General features: G+C 42.2%; 1 protein-coding gene across 1 annotated transcript in view; it reads left to right on the plus strand.

The window, feature by feature from the left end:
• Nucleotides 1-21,622, plus strand: part of myo10 (myosin X) — a 338,767-nt gene that overhangs the window by 112,965 nt on the left and 204,180 nt on the right. The window contains exons 6-8 of the mRNA XM_060824560.1: nt 6,880-7,004; nt 7,363-7,376; nt 7,500-7,584. Of these exons, the coding sequence (XP_060680543.1) occupies nt 6,880-7,004; nt 7,363-7,376; nt 7,500-7,584 (224 nt within the window). The remainder of the gene's footprint in view (nt 1-6,879; nt 7,005-7,362; nt 7,377-7,499; nt 7,585-21,622) is intronic.

A 21,622-nucleotide genomic window follows, 5' to 3' on the forward strand; every position in this document is an offset into this window, starting at 1 on the left:
ATGCACCATGACAGCTGACTGTTCACCCTTCCTCCTTCAGAGCGTCCTGCAGCCGATCTGTGACATCCCTGTACCCCTGGAAGGCAACACACCATTCAGGAGTCTCGTTTTCGACCATGGAAATGCCTATCTGCTCCCCTTACAATTGAATCCCCTTTTAAGATTAGATTACTTACAGTGTGGAAACAGGCCCTATGGCCCAACAAGTCCACACCAACCCACCGAAGCGCAACCCACCCGTACCCCTACATTTAACTCTTACCTAACACTACGGGCAATTTAGCATGGCCAATTCACCTGACCTGCACATCTTTGGACTGTGGGAGGAAACCGGAGCACCTGGAGGAAACCCACGCAGACACGGGGAGAACCCGGGTCTCTGGCGCTGTGAGGCAGCAGTGCTGACCACTGTGCCACCGTGCCACCCACAACTATTTTAACTATTGCCCTTCCCTGCTTATCCCACCTTTCTATACAGCAGAGCCAGTTCACAGTGCCATGAACTTGGTTCCTGCTGCCTTCCCCTGGTGAGCCATCTCCCCCAGCAGTATCCAAAATGGTATACCTGTTTTGGACAGAAATGACCACAGGGGACACCTGCACTGCCTTCCTGCGCTTCCTCTGCCTTTTGGTCACCCATTCCCTTTCTCCCTTAGCAGGTCTAATCTGTGGTGTGACCAATATGCTAAACGTGCCATCCACGACGGCATCAGCATCGCGGATGCTCCAAAGTGAGTCCATCCACAGCTCTAGAGCCATCATGTAGTTTAACATGAGCTGCAGCTGGACATACTTGCTCCACGCGAAGGAGGCGGGGCCATCAGCCATTTTGCTGTGCTCCCACATTGAGACGAGAAGCTTAATACACGTCTTGGATCTCCTGCCATTTTTACGCTTAAACTTAACTTAGTCCATCTGTGATATCTAATAAGAGGTAAATGAAATAAAAAACAACTTTTATACCAATCACACTACTTACCAGCACACGGTTAAAAAAGAGAAAGAAAAATCTTACCTTATCAACGCACCACAGAATTATTTTTTGTTTAGAGGAGGGGGGCTGGGTGGGAGACACTGCATGTGTAGTATCTCAGGTTTAGCCACTGCCCAAATATAACAGTTTATCACCTTCCCAGAGTGCAACTTGACCGCTCCCACTCAGCTCCACTGCCAAGATGAAGGCCCAACATCCTGGTGGTAAGTATTTATAGCCTTTACTTACCTTGCCGACAGATTCTCACCACCCCTTTGACCATAAATGTTTTCCTCACATCCCCTCTGAACCTACTGCCTGTTATGTTAGAACTATAGCCTCATAAATGTATACCTTTCAATCCTGAGTCTCCTCCGTTTTGTCTGCTCTAAGGAAAATGACCCCAGTCTATCAAATCTCTCATAACAGTCCAGGCAACATCTTGATAAATCTCCAGTGTAATCACACCCCAGCTATAATGTGATATCCATAACTACACACAATGTTCACAGCTGTGGCCTAACCTATGTTTTACGCAGTACTCTACGTTATAAGATTAGGGCAGCACGGTGGCTCAGTGGTTAGCACTGTTGCCTCACAGCACCAGGGACCCAGGTTCGATTCCTGCCTTGGGTGACTTTGTGTGGAGTCTGCACGTTCTCCTCATGTATGTGTGGGTTTCCTCCCACAATCCAAAGATGTGCGGGCCAGATGAATTGACTGTGCTAAATTGCCCCTTAGTGTTCAGGGATGTGTCGGTTAGGGGCATTAATCATGGATAAATGTAGAGTAATTGGTAGGGAAATGAGTCTGGGTGGGTTCCTCTTCGAAGAGTTGGTGTGGATTTTTTGGGCCAAGTGGCCTGTTTCCACTCTGTTGGGTTCTATTGTTAGGAATAAAAGAGTGACGAGTAAGATTAGGGCCTGTCAAGGACAGTAGTGGGAAGTTGTGCGTGGAGTCCAAAGCGTTTGGAGAGGCTGTAAATGAACATTCTTTTGTCTTTTTCCAGTGTGAACACTGATGAAAGACAATGTTGTCAAGGAGAATACTGAGATACAGGGTATTACACAAGATGCGATTGAGGTTCATAGGGAGGAGGTGTTAGCAATTCTGGAAAATGTGAAAAGATTAAAGTCCCCTTGGTCAGATGGGATTTTTTTCTAGGTTTCACTGGGAAGCTAGAAAGGAGATTGCAGAGCCTTTGGCTTTAATCTTTATGTTGTCATTATCTACAGGAATACTGCCAGAAGACTGGAGGATAGCAAATGTTGCTCTTTTCTTCAAGAAGGAGAGTAGAGACCATTTTTGTAAGATCAGTGAGCCTTACGTCGGTTGTAGGTAAAGGGTTGGAAAGGAATGTAAGAGATGGGATTTATAATCATCTAGCGAGGAATAATTTGATTATGGATAATCAACACAGTTTTGTGAAGGGTAGGCCCTGCCTAACACACCTTTATTGAGTTCTTGTAGAAGCTGGTCAAACAAGTGGATGAGGATAAAGTGGTTGATGTGGTGTATTTGGATTTCAGTGAGGCATTTGATAAGGTTCCCCATGGTAGGCTATTGCACAAAATAGAGGCATGGGATTGAGGGCGATTTAGTGGTTTAGATCAGAAATTGGCTAGCTGAAGGAAGACAGAGGGTGGTGGTTGATCAAAAATGTTCATTCTGGAGTTCAGTTACTAGTGGTGTACCGCATGGGTCTATTTTGGGTTCACTGCTGTTTGTCATTTTTATAAAAGACCTGGATGAGGACATAGAAGGATGGATTGGTAAATTTGCAGATGACACTAAGGTTGGTGGAGTGGTGGACAGTGCCAAATGATATTACAGGTTACAGAGGGAAATAGACAGGCTGCAGAGCTAGGTGGAGAGGTGGCAAATGAGTTTAATGCGGAAAGGTGTGAGGTGATTCACTTTGGAAGGAGTAACAAGAATACAAAGTGCTTGGCTAATTGTAAGATTCTTGGTAGTGTTGGTGAGCAGAGAGATCTGTGTCCATGTGCAGAGAACCCTGAAAGTTGCCACTCAGGTCGATAGGGTTGTTAAGAAGGCATACAGTGTGTTAGCTTTTTTGGTAGAGAGATTGAGTTTTGGAGTCACTAGGTCATGTTGCAGCTGTACAAAACTCTAGTGCGGCCGCACTTGGAGTATTGCGTACAGTTCTGGTTGCAGCATTATGGGAAGGATGTGGAAGCTTTGGAAAGGGTGTAGAGAAGATTTACTACGATGTTGCCTAGTATGGAGGGAAGGTCTTTTGAGGAAAGGCTGAGGAGAGACTGAAGGCTGTTTTCCTTAGAAGAAAGTTGAGAGATGACTTAACAGTGACATAAAAGATGATCAGAAGAGTCTTTTTCCTCCGATGGTGATGGCTACCATGACGGGGTGTAGCTTTAAACTGAGAGATGATTAAATATAGGACAAATGTCAGAGGTAGTTTCTTTACTCAGAGTAGCAATGGCATGGAACGCCCTGCCTGCAACAGTAGTAGACTCACCATCTTTAAGGGATTTTAAATGGCCATTGGATCGGCATACGGATGAAATTGGAATAGTGTAGGTTCGATGGGCTTCAGATCAATTTCACAGGCTGGTGTAACATGGAGGGCAGAAGGGCCTGTACAGTGCTGTAATGCTCTATGTTTTATCATACACTTAATAAGACAAGAGCCCATGGTATTAGGGGTATATTTGGCATGGATAAGGTAATAACTAACTAATAGAAAACACAGTTGGGACAGAGGGGAGATTTTCAGGAGTGCAGTTTGTAATTAGTGGAGTGATATTGGGATTGCTGTTGGCAGCACAATTATTTACGATCTTTATTAAAGACTTGGATGATGGAAATGAAGTTTGTGCATGACAGAAAAATAGTTGGGAAGACAAGTTGTGAGAATGATCGAAGATTTGACAGGGATATCAATAGGTTGAGTGAGTGAGCACAAACCTGGCAGATGGAATATGCTTTTGGCCAATATGCGATTATGCACTTTGGCAGGAAGAATAGGGAAGCTGGGTATTACTTAAATCAGACAAAATTTCAGAAAAGTGACATGCAGGGATTTGGGAATTCAAGTGCATAAACCACAAAATATTAGAATTGGAGTTCAGCATGAAATAGGGAAGGTAAATGGCTGTTGGTCTACATTCAGTTTGAAATAATTGGAAAAGTAGCAAGGTTTTTCTGAAACTACATATGACACGAATCAGACCACAGCTGGAATTTGGTGAACAGTTTTTCATCCCATCCCCATCTTTATCTAAACAAAGAGGTACTGGCATTGGAAGCAGTCCAAAGAGGGTTCACTCAGTTGATTCTGGTGTAAAAGGATTGTTTAATGAGGAGAAACCGAATAGATTTGGCCTGGTATTCATTGGAATTTAGGAGAATTAGAGGAGATCTCATTGAAATGTATAAGGTTCAGAGAAGATTTGACAGGCTAGTCACAGTGAGACAGTTTCCTTTGTCAGAAGCATCTCTGACCAGAGCGTACAATCTGAGTTAAGGGATTGCCCATTTAAGACGAAAATGAAAAGGAATGTCCCCCCTGTGAGGATAATGAATCTGTGGATTCCTTTATTCCAGATGGCTTGGTTGTCAAGTATGTTCAGGACTGAGAGATTTCTAATCAGTCAGCGAATCAAGGACTTTGGGGGGAGAAAAGGCAGGCAGTGCAGTTGAGGATTATCAGATCAGCCATGAATTCATTGAATGGCAGACTTGATGAGCCAATAGGCCTACTTTAGCTCCAACATCTTATGGTCTTATACTGAGTTCTAATACATTATCCTATCATCTGGAAAGGCAAGATCCCTTGAGCTAGCATTTTTGCTTTCAGATCGGTTTGGCGGAAATATAGTGCCAAGTGGCCACTGGCCATGAGGTTTTTTCAGTTTATTTCCTTCATTAGCAACCCAGAAACACCAAACTTGGGTGGTAGTTTTCATTCTTCCAATCAGAATGCACTTACTCCTGAATTAGAGATGAAACCTAGGATTTTCCATATCTGTGAAGGTGATTTTTTTTAATCTGAAATAAGGTTTGCGTGAAGTATCTTTTGCTTCCTGACACTGCAAATGTATCTTCCACTGGTCTGTTAGTGAGTGTGTGTGAGAGAGAGCGAATAGTGTGGTGGGGTCATGTGGAGTGTGACATGGATCCAAGTTGAGGCCATCATCATGTATACTGAATTTGGCTATCAGCCTCTGTCTGATGATTGTGCATTTGTTCAATGTATCATTTCAGTTGTATGACACTAATCTTTTGCTGTAAATTGTCTTATGCTCCACAACCCACCTGATGGGCAGCACTCCGAAAGCTACTGCTTCTAAATAATCCTGTTGGACTATAACCTGGTGTTGTGTGATTTTTTTTAACTTTGTCCACCCCAGTCCAACACTGACTCCTCCATGTCATTGCTAAACAATTAAGATTAAGGAGAATCCTAAAGCATTTAGTACACTTACCAGGAGCACAAGGGGTAGCATTGGAAAGGGTAAGTCCACTCCCAACCACTCACTGAACAAATACTATGTATTGGTATTCACCAAGCAAAAGAACATGGATAATGGTAAGTTTTGGGAAGAGTATGCAAGGACATTGCACTGTTAAGAAGGAGGATGTGTTGAGAGCGATGAGGTCCCAGAAGACTGGATAAGAGTCAATGCTGTTCCTTTCTTTCAGAAGGAACAGGAAATAATCCAGGAAGTTTATCAGCCAGTAAGCTCCACATCAATAATAAGGTCGTTATTTGCAGAAGACTCTTAGGGACAGGAATTACTTGAACCTGGAGTAGAATGGACTTATTCGGGAAAGTCAGCATGGCTTTATCATGGAGGTCTTGTCTCTCAAACTTGTTTGAATTTTTTGAGCAAGTCACAAAGATGATTGAGGGTCAGGCAGTGGATGTTGTCTACATGGACGTTACCAAAACATTTGACCAAGTCCCTCATGGTAGGCTGGTCCAGTAAACTCATAACATGAGGTCCTTTGTGAGTTGGCAAGTTGGATACAAAGTTGGCTTGGTCATACAAGCGAATGGGATGGTGTGGAGGGTTGCTTTTTTTCCTGCCTGGCAGTGTATATCTCCAAGAATCGCTGCTGGAACCTCTGTGATGCAGATATTTTGACTGAAAATGAGGGTGGTCCAATTGGTAACTTTGCAGATGACTTGCAAATTTTCAGAATTGTGGATAGTGAGGAAGGATATCAAAGAATACAGCAGCCTACAGACCCATTGTTAAGTTGAGTGGCGAAAAGTAAATGAACTTTATTCTGGACAGGTATGCAATGATGCATTTGGGGAGGTCAAATGCAAGCAGGTAGTGTACAGTAAATTGAAGGACCCTTGGGAGGATTGATAGGGTTGCAAGTCCATAGCTCCCTGTAATTGTCAACGCAAGTGAATCTGTTGTTAAAGAAGGCATCCACCGTATGAGTTGCCTTCATCAGTTGGAGCATTGAATATAGCCTTTGGCACATCCTGCTGCAGTTGTATCAGACTTTAGCTCGGGCACATTTCGAGTATTGTGTGCAGTTCAGGTCACTACACTGTAGGAAGGAGGTAGTGCCTATAGAGAGTATACAAAAGAGGATTACTGGATTGGAGTGTAGTAGCTGTAAGGAAAGATTGGACAAACTTGGATTGTTTTCAATGGAGTGTTCGAGGCTGAGGGATGTCTATTCCAGATTTCACCAGCACTTATTATATTCCGCATTCACGAATACTATACTTGTTAATAGTATTAACCTGTGTTCACAGATACTTGAGATTTTTGTTATAGTTTTAAGCCTCATTCTAAAAGATGAAAATTAAAATCAAACATTTAGTCAGTTTGTGTGTCATTGTTTTATGCCAGTGTGTACATTCAATCCACTGAATTCAAATCTCTCTTTTGAATCTACAGTCCCATCATGGAAGTGTTTGGTAATGCGAAGACTGTCCATAACAACAACTCCAGTCGATTTGGGAAGTTCATTAAGCTGAACTTCTGTCAAAAAGGAAATATTCAGGGAGGCAGAATCATAGATTGTATCCTTTAATGTGATTCCTATCTAAGTGCAACTCCATTATTAATTCAAAAATGCTTTTTACAGCCAAACAAAATGTGATTCATTAGAAGAAACTTGAGAGTCCAGTTTGTTTCATAATTAGGGTCCCAAGGTTGGTGTGCAGTTCAGGTCACCACACTGTAGGAAGGATGTAGTGCGTATAGACAGCAAACAAAAGAGGATTACTGGGATGTTTCCTGTATTTTCCTATTTGTTCCTGAATTTCTGTAAATCTGTTGTTTAATACCTAATTTATTAGAATATTGATTTTTGTTCTACTTGCATAACAAAATTTGTATCAAATTGTTGACCTTGACAGATTATTCTTTGACTTAAAGATTTATTAGAAAAGGTAAGGATATCTTATGTTGAAGCATTTGTGTCTTTTAGTACCATTTTTCTAACAAAATAATGCGAGATGTTCATTTTGTGGTTTGCAAGATTCCGGATGTAGAGATTTCATTTTATTTTGCAGAACCGTGTAGTCAGGCAGAACCCTGGGGAGAGAAATTACCACGTTTTCTATGCATTGCTGGCTGGAACAGATGAAGCGCAGAAAGGTGGGTGTTAGATCAAGTCCATCAGAGATGTATTAAGGTGTAATCTCAAAATGTTGCAGAACCTTTTGTAAAACATATGCACTAGTTGATTTTCTTATCTATTCTATCACTTCATTTCCATTGCTGTCTATGTGCAGTCATGGAACTAATAATAGAGGGAAAGAGGTGGTTTTGGTGGGCTTAAAAGTAGACAAATCTCCAGGTCCAGATCAGCAATAGCTCCGGCTGGTTTGGGAGAGAAAGGGGGGAGCACAGGTGCCGTGACCCAAATTTTTAATTCCTCTCTGACCACAGCTTACGTGGTTCAATTTTTCAGGAAGTGTGGTAGTGATAAATCAAGGAACCATAGACCATTAAGTGTCTCATGAGTGGTAGGGAGGGCATTTTAGAAAAATCTGAACAAGAAAATTAAACTCCATGTAGAGAGGCAAGGTTTGATCAGGGATAGTCAGCATGGCTTGGTCAGGAATTCTGCCTTGCATTCCATTTTGTTCGTGGTATCTATTAACAAAAAGCAGATGATGAGAATGTAGGCAGGATAATAATTAGGCTTGTGGATGATGCGCAGACTTATCAAATGTTTGTCAGGGAAGAATAATGCCTGAGAATATAAACTGGGTCAGATGAACAGATCCTAGACAGATGCAATTTCATCCTGATAATTTGTGACGATGCACTTTGGAAGAAGTACCAAAACAAGGGAGTACTCACTGGCAGGACACTCGGAAGCTCAGACAAGCAGAGGGATCTTGGGATGCTTATCCACAATTGCCTGATGGCGGCAGGGCAGAGTAATAAGGCCTTTTATCAGTCCTGGCATAGATGATAAGGGGGAGGTTATGTGGCAGTTATATACAGGTTTGGTTTGGCTACAGCTGATGGTGTACAAGATTGAGGGATGTAGATAGTGTATATGAAAAGCAGCTGTTCACATTAAAAAGGACACACTTTTACGATGAAAGGTGGGAGATTTTGAGGGGAGTTGAGAGAAAATGATTTCACCCAGAGGGTAGTGGGAGTGTGGAATGGACTGCCTGGGAGGCCACTGCCTGCCAGTTCTGAGGAAGAATCATCAGACTGAAAATGTTAACTCTGCTTTCTCTCCACGTGTTCTCCCAACCTGCTGAGGTTTTTCCAGCAATTTCTGTTTCTGTTTTCGATTTTGTGCTTCGGACAGTATTTGAGGTGGGAAACCTCAGCCTTTCAAAAAGTACGTGGTTGAGCACTTGTGAAGTGTCATAACATTGACGGCTGTGGGGCTAGTGTAGATTTATCATCGTTTTGTTGGCACAGATGGGCTGCAGGACCAGTTCTGTACAGGGTAATTCTCTGACCTCCAAGATTTTTTGCGCTGCATTGATTTCCAGAACTGAAGTCGGTGCTGCAAACCAATCGCCATGTATGGACATTTGGTGCTGCTGCTTTTGTATCTGCACACGCACTTTCAGCTAAAAATCTATTAATCTCCTTTTTGAATATACTTGATGGTTCAGCATCTGCAACCTTTTGGGATGAAAAGTTCCTGAGATTCATCACCCTTTGTCAATTGCCGAGTGGTATTATCACTGGACTGTTAATCTAGAGAGGATACTGTTCCAGGGACCTGTATTTGAATCCTGCCATGGCAGATAGTGGAATTTGAATTCAGTAGAAAAGAATCCGGAATTAAGAGTTGAATATGACCGTGAGTCCATTGTTGATATTTGGAATAATCTATCTGGCTCACTCTTGGCAAGAGAGAGGAACAGGTCCAGGACTGACTCCTCCAGCCTGAACCCACATGCTAGGCCGAGGCTCTGCAGGTAGACCCAGATAGCTGAAAGAGGAGAAAGGTGGCCTCAAGCTGACGTGGCCGTTTCCAATGTGACTGTCTTCTGGAAATCCATGCACATCACATTAATACCATTTCTTTTATCAAGCATTTCTGTTCGTTCTTCAAAAAAAAACTCTGACAGTTAAATCAGATTTCGTCTTGAGAAATCCATGCTGACTCTTCCTAATCAACTCACCTTTTCCATGTGACTACTAATTCTATCCCTAATAATTGTTTCTAAATGTTTGCACACTACCAAAGATAAACTGGCTGTTCGGTCATTGCTAGGATGATCCTTACAACCATTCTTGAGCAAGGCTGCAATCGTTGCAGTTTTCCAATCTCCACTGAGCAACACCTCCCAAGTCAAAGGAAGACTAACAATTATGGTTAGAGCCTTCGCCATTTCTACCCTCAGTTCCTTCATAATCCTTGGATGCTTCTTATCCATTCCCAGTACTTTGTCAGCTTTCAGTACTAAACATTTATCCAACACTACTACTACTACTACTACTTTATGAATTTTGGACACTTAGAGTGACACAATTTCCTTCTGTGTCACCATAGCCCTAACAGGGTCAGTGCTTCTAATTAACCCAACTCCTCCTTTAACTGCTCTTTTACTATTTATATGCGTACAGGAATTTCTGGGATTCTCCTTTCTTGTTAATTATAGAGCGGCATCATAGAATCCCTCCAGTGTCGATCGCAGCCATTTAGCCCATTGAGTCTGCATTGATCCTCTGGACAGCATCCCACCTTATCTCTCTAACCCCATATTTGTCACAGCTCACCCACCTCGCCTGTGTAATTTAGCATAGTCAATCCACCTAACCTGCACACCTTTGGATTGTGGGAGGAAATCAGAGTATACAGAGGAAACCTATGAAGACACGCGAAGTGCATACAAACTCCACACAGACAGTTGCCCAAGGCTGAAGTTGAGCCTGGGTCCCTGACACTGTGAGGCAGCACTGTGTACTGTGCTGTTCAATCTGCTCAATGAACTGTCCATCTTTTCTCAAATTTCTCTTATCTGCTTTTTCACTTTCCATCCAAACCGTTGGCATTCCTCTTAGTTCTCTGTTGTATTTTCTACCTTGCATCTATTGTAAGCTCTCTCTTATTTTTCGAACATTATTCTCCACCTTTTTGCTATCCAGGGACACCCTGGATATGTTTGTTCTACCTTTCCGATTTGAGGGAATATACCTCAATTTTACCCAAACCATCTCCTCTTTGAAGGTCATTCGTGTTTTTCCCTGCCAGCTTTGTACCTCTCTACCAATTGATTTTTCTTATTCTGAAATGTTACTTTTGATTCATTCCTATTTTCTTATTTTATCTCTATTGGCCAATTCTCAATATATGGTAGTATATTCTTCCAAACATATTTGTTCACATTTTACTGACTAACTTTGGGTGGGGTCTTATTGAAAGATTTCTGGAAATCTAAGAAAATCTGAAAATCACTATCTGCTGGTTTCTGTTTATTTATTCTATTAGTCACAAGTTGTTACGGCTTTGTCAAACATGATTTTCCTTTCATAAATCCATGTTGAATCTGCACATTCCTGCCAGTATTTTCTAAGTGTCCAGTTAGTATGTTCTAGCATTTTGCCAATGATGTCAGGCAACATATCTGTAGTTCCCCTTTTTTTCTCTCCCTCCTTTCTTAATTGTTTTCTACCTTTTAGTCAGCAGAAATTATTCTTAAGTCTAGAATTTTGAAAAATAACTATCAGTGCGTCAAGTATTTCTCCTGCTACCTCTTTTCAGTGTGTGTGTGTGTGTGTGTGTGTGTGTGTGTGTGTGTGTTGATGATCAGGTCCACAGGATGTCTGTATAGCCATTTCATCCCATTCGTTTCTCCAGTGCTACTTGCTTTGACTAATAATTTTTCACTAGTCAAGGGACTCATTAGTCCTTTGAATCTCTATTAGGATGCATATTGTCTGCACTCCCATAGTGACTTAAACTTCACAACAGCATTTATGGCATGTATGAAGTTATGATGGTAGAATATAAATCTATATTTATTAATTGCTCGCTCGCGCTATCTGACTCCCCTGTCTGAGTACAAAAACATTGGAATCATCGGAAAACTAGTTCAGCTCCTTGAGCCTGTACTGCAATCAGCAAAATTATGCTGATGTAACCAAAATTCATATACCTATACTTGTCCTGTATCCTGAAATAATTTTGCCTAACAATTAATCAGCATCAGATTTAAAAGTTAACTGATCTAGCATCAGCTGCTATTTGCGAAAGAGAGTTCCAAGCTTCTGTCACACAAATTTCACTGCAAAAAGCCTTCTCTAATTTTCAACTGTTCCCGCAGATCTAAACTTCCAAACTAGGAGAAACAGCATGTTCTTTTAATATCTTGCAAGTTTTGAGTGAATTAGCCATAGCTTCCAAAATTCAAAAACATTCAAGTTTAGCATATTTACATGGAGAAGCTCAGCAAATCTGGCAGCGTCTGTGGGGAAAGAAACAAATTAATATTTTGAGTTAAATATGACTGTTCTTCATGACTTTGTTTTTATTTCAGATGTCTTGCGTTTGCTTTTATTGGAGTAGACCTCCAGTTAGTTTGATGTCTCCTTTTAGCTTGATATTATCCACATTGTTTTCGTCCAAGGTCAATAAATTCTTCCAAAGCCAAAATAAAACAGCACACAGAACAAAGAACAGTACAGCACAGAACAGACCCTTTGGCCCACTATATCTGTGCACACCACGATCCTTTTCTAAACTAATCCCCACATGTAGTCTATATCCCTCTATTCTCTGCCTGTTCCTGTGTCTTAAAGTTTGGGAACTTAATGCCCGTTAAACTTTGCTAATGCTTCTGCTTACACCATCTCTTCTGGCAGGGTGTTCCAGGCATCTGCCACTCTGTGTCTTTTTTTTAAACAAAGAGTAAAATTTACCTGTCACATATCCCTTTAAAATCCCCCAGCTCACCTTTAACCTAAGCCTCCTAGTATTTGACATTTCCACCCTGGAATAGAGACACTGACAATCCACCCTAACCGTGAATGTTATAATTTTGTGTAGTTCCATCAGGTTGCTTCTCAGCTCAAGTTTGTCTGACCTCACCGTGGAGTTAATACATGCCAATCTAAGCAACATTCTGGTAAATGTCTTGTGCATCCTGTCTGAAGCCTCCCTATAATGTGACAATCAGACCTGCACGGACTACTCCAAATGTGGCCCGACTAAAGTCTTATCTAGTTGCAGCATGACTTGCCAATCTCTTTCCTCAATGTCCTGATTCATGAAAGCAAACATACTGTATGCCTTCATTATAATTATCCACTTGTGTTGCCAGTTTCAGGCAGCTTATGGATTTGCACTCCAAGATCTCTCTATTTATCACTGCTCCTTATGGTCCAGCCATTTACAGGATTGTTTCCTCTTGCATTTGACCTCCCAGGAGGCAGACAAAGGGTTTGTTGTTAAGATAGATGGAGAGTGAATGTGTAGAGGAATTGCCTGCTCCTGTTGAAGGGGAGGCAGCTGAGGGCTTCAAACTGAAAATTTTGAAACATACATAAAGCGTCAGAAGAATCACAAGTGAGAGGGTTTTGAATGATCGGAAGCAATAAGTTTCATGGGGCAGGAAGAGATTGGAATCAACTCTGGGAAAGTGAGGACTGCATATGCTGGAGATCGGAGTCAAGGGTATGGTGCTGGAAAAGCACAGCAGGTCAGGCAGCGTCTGAGGAGCAGGAGAATAGATGATTTGAGGAAGAAGGTAGGAGTGGCATGTATGAGGTTGGGCTCTGAGAGATGGAAGGCTGTGGGGGAAGGGAAAGTAAAAAGTGATCCCCTGATGAGGTGATAGTCATGGACACAATGTTCGATGGTGGGGTCATGATCCAACAGCTGGTGTTTAGCCTCCATGATGTAAAGGTCAGTATGACAACAGCACGACCACCCTTGCCAGCAGATTTGATTACAAAGTCAGTGTTGGATCTGGGAACACAGATTATACTGAGTTCTAAGGGTGAGAGGTTAGAGTGGCTGAGACAGCAGATAAGTTGGTCATCTTAATATTATTTCATTGATTCTCAATGAAAAGGTCAAATGCAAGTAAGAGAGGGAGTGATTCGGGTGAAGGGGGTATATTGGAGGCAGTTGAAGGAGTCTGTGGGATGGGAACAAAACTCATGTACCAAGAAATGGGCATGGAGGTGAGGGTGTTGGAACAACAGTTTAATGTTATTTTGTGCCCAAAATTATTTGAGGTGGAAATTCAAAGGGACTCTGCTGAATGTTCTATGCACGATGAAATAACTCCACAAAATATCCCACTATGCTGTTGCTCCTTATTTACACGCAGCGATTCCTTGACACTGATCCGGCTCTGAGTGAACAGAACCTCTCTCTTATCATTTTTTTTTCTGAGTGGTCCAGTGACAGAGCAGTGCCCTTCACATCAAAGGGCAAGTCCCTTTTTTTTCTTTTTTTTCTTCTTCTTTTTTCTTTATTTTCTTCTTTTCTTTTTTAACCCTCACACTACCGCCTAACTGTGGTAGTGCTTTTTTTTTCCCCAGCACCCATGGGATGTGTGTGCAGTTGTGAGACACAAGGTGCACAAATCTTTATTTATCTCTCTCTCTTATTAATATCGGTCAGCCACGGCTCCCTCATTGGATCAGAATAACAGCCCCAATCAGAGAAATTCTTCTTTGAAATCCCCCTGGTTGACCTTGTTCAACTCTCTGCTGAGTCTAGTAATTGTAAGGTCAGGGGGAGAGTAAATACCTGATAAAAGGTAGGGTTAGGAGAGGGATGGATTCAAAGGGAAGGAGGGAGGAGATAAGTTCCAGAGGAGTGTGGATAGCTCTGATTTGTTGAAGTATGTGTTCCTTTCATACTGGAAAGGAAGTGAAAACTCTTGCTAGAGTTTCAAATGAGCTGAAGTGCAACTAGGGGCACTGGACAGCACTCGGGCAATGTCACAGCATGATAGAGAGAGAGAGAGAGAGAGAGAGATTGTGCATGGCACTGAGTGTTGATCCCAGTATGCAGCAAGAAAAGCTGTCTGAGGAGCTTTGTACATCCCATCACCTGTGATCCTGGTTGGATTTGAATCTCAAAGGCTGAAATGTTTTTTGGAGTCCTCATGGGTGAGCCTTTAAGAGGGAAGCAATCACCGAGCAATGAGATGTGATTGTAGAAGAGAGTTTTGGCCATTACCTTGTCAAACATTTGGAGTGAAAACAAAAATAATGATGGTGAATAACAGGAAAGATTAAAATGGAAATCCTGTTGGAGAGACCAGCAGAACTTTGTTGATGTGGGTTGGATGTGGCTGTGGAGTAAATGTTAAAATAAAGTAGAGACCTGTGGGTGCTGGAGAACTGAAACAAATAAACACAAAATGCTGGCAAAACTCAGCAGGTCTGGTGGCACATGTGGAGAGAAAAGAGAGTTAATGTTTTGACTTGAGTGACTCTTCATCAGAACTTGAGCTAACAATCTATCATAAAGATTGCCATAGAGTTCCAGAGTCAAACTTTTTGTTGGGGGTGGGGAGTTCATAGAAAAAAACATGCAAAGGCATTCCCAGTCTCCAAGACCACTATGGTCACTGCTGCAGACCATGCTATCAAATTTGTAGGTATGACCTATGCTTGATAAATTCATGTTATGCTGTCATCAGCTGGAAGATTTTGAGCTGTTTCAAGTCACACTATCCTGAATTATTTTGTCTGGTTGTTGCATGGATGTTCTAGAGATGTTTGGAAGCGAATGGTTATGGGGCCAGCTGATCCTGGGGATTGTTCGCTCTTTCGGGACAGTTTCTTTCTCATCATTACTTTCGATGCATCAATTTTGTTGGGTTCTTCTGCCTGATTAAATAATTGTTTTTTTTGGCCTTGTTGTCATCTGCTGTGAATGCTGAAACAAAGTAATTAGTTAACTTGTCTGTATTTTCATAACTGCACTTCATTGTTAAGGAATCCATATTGATCAGATTTTCTTTCTCACAATGCAGTTGTAACTTGCAAATGAACTTGTTATGCTCCCCCTTTGCTCCTTTCTTTCCTTTAATTTTTCTTTAACTTAAAACATCGGCATGGTGGCTTAGTGGTTAGGACTGCTGCCTCACGTTAACAAGGACCTGGGTTTAATTCCACCCTTGGGTGACTGTATGAAGTTTGCATATTCTCCCAGTGCTTGTGTGGGTTTCCTTTGGGCGCTCCATTTTCTCCCACAGTCTAAAGATATGCAGGTTAGGTAGACGGCCGATATTAAATTCCCCGTAGTATCTGCAGACTTGGTGGATTAGCCATGGAAAATGCGGGGTTGCAGGGATAGGTTTGGGGTGGGGTGGTGGGACTGAGTAGGATGCTGTTCAGAGGGGCAGTGTAGACACGAGGGGCCAAATGGCCTGCTTCCATACTGCAGGGATTTCTTGATTCTAGAGATTTTCTTTTTTTCTTCACATCTTGGCTTCTCCTTTTTCTCTGCCTTCTCCTTTTGCCTGTCCTTCCCCAGCATATGTGCACAGTGAAATTAACAGGACGCTGTGGACTGGCTGGAAAACATTAACTCAGTATGGGGTTGGGAAGGCATTGACACATTTTTGTAACTTTAATGATCTTTTTCGTGAAGCTCTTTTACTTGATATATTTTTCACATGCCTAATTTAGCTCATTATTTTCCTCAGCACAGTATGGTGTTGGCTTTCTGCTTGAAGAAATGCTTATAAAAATTAGGAAGCCTGTTTGATCTCTGGGCAGCGTCCTTATTTTCAGAAAGTATGTTATGAAACAAAAATAGCCAAAAGTGTGTGTTTGGCAGTCAAGAAAAAAGTTGTTTTTGTTTAAGTTCAAAATTAAATGCTGTTCCATTTTCATTTCGTTTTCAAATACTGAATTTACGAAAGCATTCCATTCCACAAGGTGAAAGAAGTAGAAATCTCTTTTTGAAAATAAAGTAAAACTGCATATTTGCATATTACATTGTAACTTTCTTACAACGGGTGGAGTCTTAGAAATGATGTGGACTGTGGTGAGACATGGCAGATCTGCGCAAGAAATTTGGGGAAACCGAACTCAACATCGGAAAGTACGCACTACATCTTTTCTGTGTAGCAAGATTCTCACCAAGTAGCAGTCTTACAATACAGAGTAAACCCCCCTGCCGCTTAATTTAAACCAGCAACACAGAAAAGATTTATTCTGTGCAGTAATCTGTGAAAATTAGAGGCCAAGTACTACTTAAAGTAAAAATTAACAACTTTATTTCTTAGGGTCTAACAGAGAATAATTAAATAACAACTAATTACGACTCCTTCCTCTCACCTATCTTTTACTTCCCCCTCTATAATACTAGTCTGATCAAACCCCGCTTAAGATTTACCAAAAATTCATATTTCAAAACCAGGCAGCTGTTGAATCTTCCCTTTGTATCTGCCTCTGTAGATTATTTTCTTCTTAGGGATTTCAGTTTCACAGGTCATTGATGGATAAAGGTATCTTTAAGAGAGCTGTGTTTCGGGCAGTCTCTACATGCTGGTGGCTTGGCAGTTCTCTTCACTTTTTGCTTCGTGCTGTGACTTATGATAGTGAGATCTGGTAACTACACAGTCTGTTCAAGCCACTAATGCTCAGGAGACATATACAGTTAGTTACATACAAGTGTGTGACCTCTAGTCAGTCGTGTAGGGCTAGCACAAGCAGTATGGGGAACCTCACCTCATTAATTTGGGTCCTCCAAAGTGATCAGGCATCTGGTCAGTTGTGCATAGGGGCAGCTCATTGTCCTCTGTTAAGTCTGGGGTGAATACACTTTTGGGGTCTGTGCATTGATCATTTGAGAATGGTGCAGGGGACTCATTGCCAAATGGGGGTGGTGCAGTCAAGGCTGCTGAGAGAAAGCAGTGGCAAGTGTGGAGCTGGTGACGACAAGGAAATAGCGAGGACTGTAGATGCCGGAAAGCCAGAGTCGATACTGCGAGGAGCTGGAAAAAGCACAATGGGTCCAGCAACATCAGAGGAGCTGATATTTTAGCTCAGAATCTTTGGTCAGAACCTGAAGTGTTGACTGCCCTGCTTCTCTGATGCTGCTTGGCCTGCTTTCCATTTTTCAGCTCCACGCTGTATTGATGCTGGTGACAAGGACTTTGGGAAAATCATCAGAGGGTACGAGAAACCACATTGGTAGGCCGTGGGAAATGACCCTTCCAAGCTCAGCGAGAAAAACCTACATCCAGAACCTCAACCTGAGCTACAAATCTTCTCAACTCGCTAACATGGGTAGGCTGTGGAAGGGTGTGTGTGTGTGTGTGTGTGGTTGGTAAGGGGCCAAGCTGTCCATCTTCCTGACAAAGCTCAGTTGCATCAGGAACAACAAGCCAGGCAGGACCTGATTGACAACTGTGTGAATTCTGGTTGCCTCATTGTGTAGGAAGGATGTGATTGCAGTGAAGAGAATGCAAAGGAAATTGACCAGGATGTTGCAGAGGTTAGAAATTTTTCACCACAGAGAGAGACTGGATAGGCTTGGGTTGTTTTCTTTCAAGTAGATGAGGATGAAGGGAGACTTGATTCAGGTGAATAAGATGACAAGTGACATGCATAGGATGGATAGGAAGCAGCCACTGAAGAAGGACTGTAATGAGGGAGCATATTTTTAGCCTGAAGGACAGGATGTTGAGAGTATTTGAGGAAATCTGTTTTGACAGAGGGAAGTAGGAATCTCAAATGCACTGTCTTGGAAGGCAGTAGAGGTGGGTAACTTCAAACGTTATAACAGGTGTCTGGATGAGCACTTGAAATAGGCCTGTGCAGATGAGGGGCAGAAGGGTCTTTTTCTGTATAACCTCTATGATCTGGTTGCAGTAAGCTAATTTACAAAGCTAATGTGAAAGAGTCATTGGTTTGTGATGTAGGTGTAATCTGCAACCTCTGTTGGTTTTGCTTGTGTTGTTTTCAGTTGTCTGTAAATAAAAGCTCACATTTGCAATTATTTGTTTGTCTGCATACAATGTTTCCCTGTTAAACAATGTCTGCGTTAGGATTTGTGGTAGAGTAGCAGTGCCTGGAGGGGCAGGGTGGGGGGAAGGGGGCGGTGGTGTTTGGATGAGATGTAGCAAGAGCAAGTAAAGTCTGTGTTATGATGACTAAAGAGCAAGAGGAGCCAGAGAATGGAGATTGTGCATGTGAGGGAGTATTAGCCATGCCGGCCATTAGCGATGAGCCCTGTAGCTTGGTGATTATTGACCGTCGATGGCCACTGGCCATTTCCTAGGCTGTGAGGAATGGAGGGGCTGAACCAGTTTTTGTGAAGTGGGAAAGCAGTAGAAAATTGAAAATTATCCATAATCTTGTTTTCTTTTGTATTCAACCAAGAGTTGTCTGCAATACAACAGAGTTATTTTTAGACTTACCAGTTTTTATTTAGTGTATGCCTGAAAATAGAGCAGAGAACAGTTCAGCAAAGGAATATCCCATGATGCTGTGCTGAACATAATGCCAAGTTAAACTAATCCCTTCTGCCTGCCCATGGTCCACACCCCTCCATTTCTTGTTTATTCATGTCTGTATGTTGAAGTTCCTTTAATATCCCTATCTTATTTTCCTCCATCACTGCCCCTGGCAGCATGTTCAAGGCACCTACCACTCTGTGGAAATAAACTCGCATTGCCTTTGAATCCGCACCTCTCTAGTTTAAATGCATCTCCTCTGGTATTAAACATTCCAACTCTGGGGGAAATAAGATTCTGACTCTCAATCCTATCCATGCCTCTCATAATTTTATGAACTTCTATCTGGTCTCCCCTCAGCATCTGCCACTCCAGAGAAAAACAACCCTAATTTTTCTAGCCTCTCCATGTAGCTAATACCCTCTAATCCAGGCAGCATCCTGGTAAAACTTCCCTGCATTCTCTCAAAAGCTTCCACATCCTTCCTTACCTTCCTTCCACACCTTACAATGTGGCGACCAGAATTGAACACAATACTTGAAGTGTGGCTTAACCAAATTTTATAAAGCTGCAACATGATTTCCTGACTCTAGTACCTAATGTCCCAACCAATAAAAGTGAGCATGCCACAGATGTTTGTCATTAGCCTATCTACTTGCATGGCAACTTTCAGAGAACTATGGACTTGGACCTCAAGATCCCACTGTACATCAATGCTGTTCAGGGTCTTGCCGTTAACTGTATACTTGTCCTTAACATTTGACTGGGTTCAAGGAGCTATGGACGTGGTTCAGCACCTCACTTGGTAAGATTAAACTGCATCTGCCATGTCTCTGCTCATATTTACAACTGATCTATATCCTTTAACAACCTTCTACACTATCCACAACTTCCCTGATCTTTGTGTCATCTGTAAACTTAGTAACCTACCCATCTACATTTTCATCCATGTCATTTATATAAATCACAAACCGCAGAAGTCCCAGTAAAGCTCCCTGTGGGACACTAATCACGAGCCTCAAACCAGAAAACACCCTTCCACCACCACCTTCTGCCTTCTACAGGCAAGCCATTTCTTGATCCAAATGGCCCAGAAACCATGGATCTCACGCATCTTATTCTTTTGAATGAGTCTACCATGAGGTATCTTCTCTGAAGCCATAGTAAAATCCACAGAAACAACATGCACTCGCGACCCTCATGGATCACCCTTCGTCACCCCCTCAAAAAAAAGAATTAAATTAAAAGACATGATCTGCCCCACATAAAGCCATGCTGACTGGCAAAACAAATTGGAAGAAAGTGAGAACTGCAGATGCTGGGAGAGTCAAAGTCGAAAAGAGTGGCCCTGGAAGAGCACAACAGGTATGCCAGCAGCATCCTAGGAGCAGGAGAGTCAACATTTCAGGCATAAACCCATAAGGAATGTGGAATGGGAAGGGGGAATGAGAGATGAATGGGTGGATGGGGGGGGAGGTGGGGGTGGGACTTAGGGGAAGATGGGGGGGGGATATTGGTCGCAAGTGGCGGATAATGGCAATAGGTCATTGGGGAGGGTGGTGCGGATAGGTGGGATAAGTCAAAACAAATTGTTTGATCTGTTTCCCCAAGTCTGCTATTGAATCTGACATTGTTGTCAGAAACAGGAAAGTTGCAGTCACTTCATTGAGAGTTTTCTATATATCAACCCCCAGTAGCAACAGAGATACGGAGGGGCAGATTTTGGAAGGATGCAGAAATTACAGGATTGTTATGGGTGAATTCAACTTCCCTAATATTGATCGATTAATATCCATCGGTAGGAGAGCACTTCAGTGATAGTGATCACAACACCCTAGCTTTTACGATAGTTATTGAGAGGGATGGGAGCAGACAGTATGGAAAAGTATTTAATTGGAGAAAGGGGAATTACAATGCTGTTAGGTAGGAACTATGGAGCATAAATAGGGAATAAAGATTCTGGGGGAAATGCATGACAGAAATGTGGAGATTGTTTAGGAGCAGTTGCTGCTGGATAGTTTGTCCCACTGAGGCATGGAAACTGTTACTGTGAAGGAACCTTGGATGATAAGTGATGTGGAAGATCTAGTCAAGAGGAAGAATGAAGCTTATTGAAGGTTGAGGAAGCAAGAATCAGAGGGTTGCAAGATAGCCAGGAAGGAACCAAAGAATGGACTTAAGAGAGCTAGAAGGGGGCATCACAAAGCCTTGGGTAGGATTAAGGAAAACCCCAAGGCATTCTACACTTATATGAGGAACAAGAGACTAGCCAGAGTGAGGGTAGAGCTAATCAGGGATAGTGGAGAGAAGTGGTTCCTGAAGTTGGGGGGAGGTCATTAATTGCTTCAGTATTCTCAAGCAAGGGGGACCTTGTTGTTTGTGAGGCCAGCATAAAACAGCCTCATACGCTCAAACAGATTCATGTTAAGGAGGAGGATGTGCTAGAAATTTTGAAAAACAAGAGGATAGATAAGCCCCCTGCATCTTAGATAACTACAGGAAGCAAGGGAAGAGATTGCTGTGCCTTTGGCAATGATTTTTGCCCACTGGAGTAGCACCAGATAATTGGAGGGAGGCAAATGTTATTCTCTTGTTCAAGAAAGGGAATAGGAATACCGTGGAAATTACAGACCAGTCAGTCTTACATTAGTGGTGGGCAAATTATTGGAGAGGATTCTAAGAGACAGGATTTATTTGGAAAACTCTAGTTTGATTAGACATAGTTAGCATGACTTTGTGAGGGACAGGTCATGCCTTAGATGCCTTATTCAATTCTT

Source organism: Hemiscyllium ocellatum, chromosome 5 (assembly GCF_020745735.1).
Source record: "Hemiscyllium ocellatum isolate sHemOce1 chromosome 5, sHemOce1.pat.X.cur, whole genome shotgun sequence".
Lineage (NCBI taxonomy): Eukaryota > Metazoa > Chordata > Chondrichthyes > Orectolobiformes > Hemiscylliidae > Hemiscyllium > Hemiscyllium ocellatum.